This window comes from Cucurbita pepo, chromosome LG03, assembly GCF_002806865.2.
Source record: "Cucurbita pepo subsp. pepo cultivar mu-cu-16 chromosome LG03, ASM280686v2, whole genome shotgun sequence".
In the NCBI taxonomy this organism is placed as follows: Eukaryota; Viridiplantae; Streptophyta; class Magnoliopsida; order Cucurbitales; family Cucurbitaceae; genus Cucurbita; species Cucurbita pepo.
In genome coordinates this window covers 2,750,475-2,758,957 of record NC_036640.1, presented here as the reverse complement: position 1 = coordinate 2,758,957, position 8,483 = coordinate 2,750,475, and the positions used below count along the sequence as shown (strand labels likewise).

General features: G+C 37.0%; 2 protein-coding genes across 4 annotated transcripts in view; one reads left to right on the top strand and one right to left on the bottom strand.

Moving 5' to 3' along the window:
* Nucleotides 1–900: 900 nt before the first annotated feature.
* Nucleotides 901–4,958, bottom strand: LOC111791473 (AP2-like ethylene-responsive transcription factor At2g41710). Its single transcript, XM_023672835.1, has 9 exons — nucleotides 4,616–4,958; nucleotides 3,887–3,969; nucleotides 3,736–3,744; nucleotides 3,542–3,630; nucleotides 3,036–3,109; nucleotides 2,914–2,964; nucleotides 2,479–2,540; nucleotides 1,703–2,340; nucleotides 901–1,337 (listed from the first exon to the last, which is right to left on the bottom strand). Exons 1-9 carry the CDS (start codon nucleotides 4,861–4,863, stop codon nucleotides 1,284–1,286), a joined length of 1,308 nt encoding a protein of 435 aa, XP_023528603.1. The 5' UTR covers nucleotides 4,864–4,958; the 3' UTR covers nucleotides 901–1,283.
* A 1,397-nt stretch (nucleotides 4,959–6,355) lies between these two features.
* LOC111789717 (pentatricopeptide repeat-containing protein At2g41720) overlaps nucleotides 6,356–8,483 on the top strand; it is an 8,205-nt gene continuing 6,077 nt past the window's right edge. For all 3 annotated transcript variants that reach the window (XM_023670387.1, XM_023670388.1, XM_023670389.1), the window contains exons 1-3: nucleotides 6,356–6,805; nucleotides 6,975–7,147; nucleotides 7,364–7,469. In XM_023670387.1, coding sequence (XP_023526155.1) covers nucleotides 6,404–6,805; nucleotides 6,975–7,147; nucleotides 7,364–7,469 — 681 coding nt within the window. In that variant the 5' untranslated portion in view covers nucleotides 6,356–6,403. The remainder of the gene's footprint in view (nucleotides 6,806–6,974; nucleotides 7,148–7,363; nucleotides 7,470–8,483) is intronic.

Here is an 8,483-nt window from a genome sequence, read left to right as displayed (position 1 = left end):
TTGTTTTGCGAAGAAAATCAAAATTTTATTTGGTAGTCTTGATATATATAGTAATGGACTAGAAGTTTAAGTTGGGACGACTGAAGATCAAAAGAACAATAGATAGTATTATTATGATCAAAATTAATCAAATGAACCGGTAATTTTAAATCTTGCTCATATGCTCAAATTGTATATTCAAAATGATGGCCGTTCAATTACAAAGTGTATTAAAAGAAAGTTGTTAAATGAAAATGGAAAGAAAATAAAACTTATGACATCAAAAGTTAGTTCGACCGTCAAAAACAAAAAGTCTTTAAAGTTTAAGTGTTATTTATTGCAACTTCATACTTCACTTCTTGACTAATTATACTAACATTAAGGAATGTACTCGGGTAATAATAGAATCTTTTAAAACAATAATAAAAAAAAAATTTGATAACTCAACCCAACCCGAAAATAGAGGGTTGAATTAGGCTGGATTACGAATTCTATTTGAGTTACTTAGGCCACCAATCCAACCCAACTCGAACTTTTGGAACATTGTTTTGGTTAACAGAAAAAAATGCAAGAAGTCTACCAGCACTCAATACAAGAGTCCACCAAATTTAGTACCTAAGAGGTGATTTTTGAAGCAATCCGAGTCTAATCTTTAGGTATAATTTATTTGTAGGTGTAAAAACAAAATACCGTAGCAGAAGTCAGGAAGGCTGAAATCTCATGTAAATCACTGCAGAATATGGATTTGGAGTTTGGAGTTTGGAGTTTGGAGTCTTACCTTTTCTTCTGAGGGCACAGCAGGACAATGTCATCCAAATTGCAAGCTGCTAGCCACTCCGATCCTTCCAACTATGTTCACCAGATGACTGGGTGCATAACACAGAAATTTGGTTAAAAATGATAGAATGTCAACACGCGAAATGGGAAACAGCAGCGAGATCTTGATATCGATAACTGGATATATGTATTCAAGAAGGAAATCATATTTATATAACTATAACTTTCAGATAGAGATACATATGCATAATATAAAACAACCAGGACAAAACAAACGGGTGATATTCTAAGACTTGATATTTTTTCCTTTCTTCTTCAACCGTATGGGGTTTCCTTTCGTGATCATCGCTACTACGTTTTAAAGCCTCAGGTGATGGTGAGTATGTATGATGCATTGTGATTTATGTAAAGCTTTATTCCTGAAAGCTTGTTTTCATGTGAGATCCTACAAAATCAGCACAGAAACCCAGTCGAACTGAGTTAAACTCGAACATCATTGTTGGGGTACGCGAGACATTCCTCGAACTTTATTCCTCGGGTTGAAACAAAGTGTATGTTGAAGAGGTTTCCGTTTTTGTAACCTGCATTATGGAACCGAGGGTTATATGAAAGCAATAGCAGCTCTCCACGTCCCTTTGGATATAAAGCAACACAATATGTTTCACTAAAACCATATCATCTTCCAGGTCGCAGACTGAACCATTAACATTTATTATGAGTAAAACTGGAATATCTTTTGAGAATAGATTCCTATAAGCACTTTCAGACAAAGCAATAATCAAATGTTTATTTCCGAAGTCGTCTAAATGTTTTTAGTTTTTTTAGAATTTTCAGAAATTGCCTCTTACTTAAGATGCAACCAAATACCATAAGACTTTATTTCCTTAAAAGTGATTTTCATCCTTCTAATATTCATCTCAAAAACAACGATAGTGAATATACTAACCTCGGCTGCACGAGAAAGTCCAGTAGGAAGAACAGAAACGAGAGATGTCCAATGAATCGGATCTCCCAGTGGATCAACAGTGTTGTAACTACTAAGAAGAGGTGCAGTTAAGAAAGAAGTCAAGGGGAACATATTTCTCTGAAGTGGCAATCCACCACTTGTTCCGAAAGCAACCCCATATCTCTCGCTGGGATCACCACCATGACTTGTATGTGTTTCAACCACTTTCCCATGATCTATCTTGTTAACAGTGTTTTTATTTTCATTCTCATCATTCTCATTGTTAATTTCCTGTAATTTCAAAGCTTTCTCCTGCAAACTCTTGTAGGCTGCGGAACGTGACAAGATGCTTAAAGCAGAGACCCTGGAAGTAGTCTTCTTTACATCATGTAATGTACCCAAACAGGGCATCTCATATGGCTCCGTAGGACGGGTGGTCTGTCCCAGAGCTTTGAGTTCACTGCCAACTTCTCCAGCACAACTACTATGTTTGTCTTCTTCTGATGACTTTGAGCCAGCACTTGCCGTTCGAGTTTTGTTGGGCCCCCACCATTTAATGTGACTTGTTAAGTCAATCTTCTTTTCAATGCAGAAGCCTGGGACGAACTCACCTTCTGTTGCTTGATCATCTCCAGCACCTTAAGATTACATTGGAGGGTAGGCACTGAGAAATTCTTGTCCACTTTTAAGTATAAACTCAGAAATCAAAGAAATCCAACGAGAGAACTGTCCTTGAACCTAGAGACATGATATAATAATAAGTTAAGACAACTTACCATAGTTTATGCTGTTGATATACTCAGGGCCCGGCACACGACTAAATGAAGGATCCCATCGACTGGTTCATAAATGCATCAACATTAGTTAACACAGATCAACAAAATGCAAGTCACATGAATAGTGATACTATTAATTTATAAGACGACTTCAAGTGTGCATGATGTCCATCAAGAATTCATTTGAAGCCACAACAATAATGTAAATATTATACTCTAAATCAAAATTTCAATGATATAAAGAAAATTTGCAAGTTTAAGTAAAAAAAGAAAATTGAAAAGAAAGAAAATAATAGATGGATTCAAAGATTTTATTCTACCTCAAAGGACTCTAAAGAAATAGCATCAGTTGCATGTTAGTATATAAGCAATATATTAATTTGCGGAAGCAAAAGTGAATTCAATCAAGAGCATGATAGTGAGGGAAAAAAATACCTCGAGAGACCTCGATATTTGGATATTCCCCTGGAGAATCCACTGCTCTTTCTGAAAAGTATATAATTATATGAGTAGCAGCCGATTGTACCATAAAAGATGTTTCAACTGTTTCAACTTACCTCCTTAGGGATGCAAGGTATTCCTCTCTTGAAACATTCTGCATTTCTTCAAGGTCCCTTGAATAATCAGTCACCTGCAAAATGAAGTTCCATTTCTTATTACACAAAGAAAAGTCAAGCAGAACAAAGCATACAAGTTGGATACTGAAAATACTACACTGGATAATAAAATACTTTTTCCAAAACTCTGTAAGGTGGTAATATTCTATAACATCCATATTTAATACACTCGTTCAAAAGCTAGAAAGTGTCGTACAATTTAAATTAGAACTCCAATACTATGTAAGATCAAGGATCAGAAAGAGGAATGCATGCTTCAAAGTATGCATAAAAACAATTTATGAAACACCATGGTCATAAAAGAATCAATTTCTTTTTCTTTTTTTTTTTCGTTTTTCCTTTTCCTNATTTATGAAACACCATGGTCATAAAAGAATCGATTTCTTTTTTTTTTTTTTTTCGTTTTTCCTTTTCTTGAAGGGGAAGGTGACTAAATGACATCTCACTGGAAAGTTAATAAGAGTCCCAGGACCCCAATATTTTAACGCAGCCAAATCGTAAGCCCTAGCAGCGGCCTCTTCTTCATCATATGCCCCTGTAGATACGTGTTGTTCATTAATAAGTGTAAAGGGAAAAATAATCTAGTCTCAGTCGATGTTAAAAACAATATAGAGGAAAAGAAATCAGAAGTCTAACTTACCCAGATACACTGGAATGATCAATCATATGCCGTCCATGCACATTTTAAATAAAAGACAAAAGATAAAAATGATGTCAGTACTCCGAAATCACAAGCAAATCAGTGATTGGTTTCACACCAATATTTGTGTGTATGTGAGAGAGAAACAGACCTTGCTTTCCCTTTTTGTTCTGGTTCTGGTTCCATGTACTTTTATCCCAAAGATGAGCTTCATAACGACCAGTCCATCTATGCCTAATATCATCATACCATTCAATGGCGCTTGTCAGCAGAGAAAAAGGTAAAGATAAAGAACAGGCGTACATCACAAGCAATGTCAGGTAACCAATTCTCGCTAAATAAAAAAATAAGAAAGCACCTTTATGGTTAACCAAACAATTGATCATCTTATGATAATAACGTGTATTGCCCACATCTACTGACTTGATATGGTACCAAATGGGGCAGGCGACTTCAACAGAATGATGATTACGATGAACTCAATAATTAAGGTCCTATATACCACACCTGTAGACAGATCAGTAATGTTCCAAAATTCCCTTTATGTCTAGCTCTACTTAAGATGCAGTTAATCATTAAGCCAATTCAGTAACTCTCTCTTTCACCAACGTGAGAATGATCGATTTCAGCTTCTGTTTTCGTGCATAACTAAACGCTTTTCGGAACAAACGAACAGCACATTCTTTACACACTATCAAATTTGGCTGCGAATCGTGAGAAACAATTGTACACTTCTCCAATTAAATTTAGAGAATCTGTAAGCTAATTAAACTCAATCACTTCCAAACAAAAAAGAAAGAAAAACAGAAAAACAGAACTCTTCAATATATCAGAAATCAAACGCTTCACAAGCTCCAAAGCCGTATGATATCAAAATTACCTTGTGACTCCGCGGTATATAGAACTTCTTTTTCCAGCAGCACACGGAGGCATTTTACTGATCCGCTCTTTGGCAGTACAACCTCTCTCTTTCTTCGCTTTCTTCAACCCTCTGTACAGTAAAAGCTGATCATTCGCCATTACAACTTCCGAAGATTCCGCCGCTCCTCCTCCGGCAACAGCAGCAGCCGCCGCACTACAAGAACCTGGTTCGTGTTTGAAGCCAGGATCAGAGGACGAGGAAGCCATGGAAACTGCAATTAAACCCTAGGAGGAAGAATCTCAGCGAAACAAGAAGAGAGAAAGTTCCAGTGAGAGTGAGTGTGTGTGTGTGAGGAAAAACTTCGATTTGGAGGATTTTGATTGACCACGGAGGGGGGGGGGGCAAAACTACAGTCGGGAGAGAGAGGAGGGATAGTAAATTACGGTTTTGTCCTTGGGAATTTGTAACCATCGCAGGGCACTTCGACGATGAAAAAAGGGGTTGCAACGGCTAGCGTGGGAAGGAGGATAAATTGGTAAATTCGGGAGTTTGAAAGTAAGCGTGATGATCACGTGATGTACCAACGCCACTTGTCCGCTGCTGGAAAAGCCAGGTTGCTACATGTCAGAGTAACATGCTGTGTTTGTGGACGTTAATTCCATTATTTTGCCATTATTCAAATTAATATTAAATGCTCTCTTTTTTTTTTTTTTTTTTTTTTNTATTAAATGCTCTCTTTTTTTTTTTTTTTCTTTATTAAATTTTGTTGAAGTACATCCAAATTTAGAAAATATTTTCTATATACCTAATTTCAATAATATTTATCAGTTTTTAATCTATTAAAAAAATTAAAAGATAATTTTTTATGTATATCATTACAATAATACTAATAAACTTTTATTTAAAAGTTATATTAATACTACCAACCTTTAAAAAAAATATTTAAAATTTTTATTTTATAATCTCAAAACTTATTCAGATGAGTTGAAGAATGTAACGGCCCAGATTCTATCTACTGCTGGCAGTTATTGTCCTCTTTCCGCTTTCCGTTTCGAACTCCCCCTCAAAGCTTTAAAATGCGTCTGCCAGGAGAAGGTTTCCCACATCCTTATAAATGGTATTTTGTTCTCCTCCCCAACCAATGTGGGACATCACAATCCACCCCCTTTCGAGGCCCATCGTCCTTACTAGCAAATTGCCTCGTGTCTATCCCCCTTCGAGGGACAGCGAGAAAGCTGACACGTCGTCCAATAACAGACCAATCAGCCAGATATTGTCTTATTTGGACTTTCCCTTTTAGGCTTCTCCTCAAAGTTTTAAAATGCGTCTATTAGGGGAAGGTTTCTACACTCTTATAGTGTTTTGTTCTCCTTCCCAAACAATGTGAGACTTTAATACTGTTTCTACACCCTTAGGGGAAGCTCACTAGCAAGTCGATCGGTATTCTGACTTTAATACTGTTTGTAATGGCCCAAGTTATCACTAGCAGATATTGTCCTATTTGTGCTTTATGTTCCAAGCTTCTCCCCGAGCCTATTGTGATGCTGGCTTACTGTCTCGTGGTTAGCTCTGATACAATTTGTAACAACTCAAGCCCACCGTTTAGCCCGTATTATCATTTTTGGATTTTTCCCTTCGGACTCCCCACTAAAATTATAATTAAACTATCAAATTATTCAAATAATTGGGTGAGTCGTGAAATTGTCCTATATTCTTTAAATTTATTTTGTTTTTTATTTTTTATTTTTTAATAAACTTGTCCTCGTCGCGACTGGTTTTAGTTCTCATGCTATCCCTCTCTAATCCATGGCGACGCTGCCACCACACTGCTACCACAGCCCCTCTCACCACCACAAATTTTCATATCCCGCCGATTTGACTGGTCGGAGCGTGGATTCCACTTTTCCTAAAACCCTCATCATTTGCAAGAATTCGAAGAACGAGTCGGCATTCGAAGAGACAAAGCAAGTTTTAGTGGACTACGACAATGGCAAGCATGAAGTTCGGACCCTCGTTAACGGGCTCAGAAAACTCGATATTCCCAGGCGGTACCAGCTTCGAGTTGGGGGCGAACGATTCCAGAAGGACTGGACGGTCACTGAGGTCGTACAGAGGATTCTGAAGCTACAACGCCATGGTGATGTCGAGGCTTTGTTGAATTGTTGGGTTGGACGGTTTGCTCGGAAGAATTATCCTGCTCTTATGAAGGTATCGCCCTTCCACACCGTCTTTTTAACAGCTTATTGTGCAATGATTAAACTCTAATTCTTCGACCGGTATGATTTTACAAGATTGATGTAAGTTAGTGAAACCGTCCTGAATAAGTTCCATTTACGTTATGAAGATTTGAATCAACCGTTCTTTCCTCTTGTGGTAGGAGTTGACTCAAAATGGATCTATTGAACACTGCGTCCAAGTATTTGATTGGATGAAGAACCAAAAGAATTATTGTGCCCGTAACGATATTTACAATATGATGATAAGGTTGCATGCCAGACATAACCGAATAGATCAAGCTCGTGGTTTGTTTTTTGAAATGCAAAAATGGAGGTAGGTCTTAGATTCCCCATGTAATGTTGAAGTATTGAATAGTGTTTCTTATGTGGTTCTGTGAAAGTATTCTTGGTGCTTTACTTGTTGTGGCGCAATTTTGAGCTCTGTTCAAATATTGTTGATTGAACAATATTTCTTATTAGATGCAAACCTGATGCCGAGACCTACAANTCTCTGTTCAGATATTGTTGATTGAACAATATTTCTTATTAGATGCAAACCTGATGCCGAGACCTACAATTCCCTAATCAATGCACATGGTAGAGCAGGCCAATGGCGTTGGGCGATGAATATAATGGAGGACATGCTACGTGCTGCTGTATGTATTTATATACTTCCCTTATGATTTTAGTGTCTCTGACTGACTGTGTGAAACCTTCTTGCCTTTGATTTGTCAAGTGTATATGTATACATATGATGCATCTGTATGCCCATAATTCCTCACCCTTCAATGTTCATCAATATGAAGAACTAGGAATACGAACTTTCAAGATCAACACCTCAGGAACTATAGAGTTTTATACTCGTACCACTATGTTCGGCTCTAGGATTTATACCGAAGTGTGAGTTACTTTTTTGTTTAATTTATTTGGACATCAAGTCCATTCGCTGTCAGCGATGGGCAACCTTTGTAGCTTATTTACATTTGTGCACATTTGGTTCCTTTAGCGGCGCTAATTTTTTTCTTCTTGAATCGATACTTTATATCCTTTGCCTGCACCTATATCCTTTGCCTGCACCTTTAGGGGGTTTTACCTTTTGGGCTTGGTTGCCTAATTTCTTAGTGAAGTTCAGCCCCTGGCTTCTTTTGGCTGATAGTCCTATCCCTCAATCTTTAAGAGGGAGGGGTGTGAGGAGAGGGGAGGACCCTTTTTGGAGAGGATCAAGGGAGTGGAAGGATTTTTTATTCTGATATTTGCAATGGGAAGCATGCTTCTGCAAATGCAAGGGAGTCAACTCTTTACATATGAATTTTTTTATTGGAAACTTAGAGGACTTGAGGGAGGGGTAAGAGAAGGTTGGTTTAGGAGCTTTTTCTCCAAAAAAAAAAATAATAAAAAAACCTTCATGTGGTATTTTGTTAGATTCCAAGTGATCTAGTTTTCTCGTGAGCTTTATTAGGAGTATTTAGGGGGAAATTCCTGGGATGGGTGGAATGACATGCATAGGAGAGGTAGATGCATAGATTGCTTTTTGATTGAATGATATAAGTCCTCTCCTTCCCAGTTTTAGCATTTTTGGGTCATATTTCTTTTTTTTTTTTTTTTTTTTTTTTTTTTTTTTTTTTTTTTTTTTTTTTTTTTTTTTTTTTTTTTTTTTTTTTTTTTTTTTT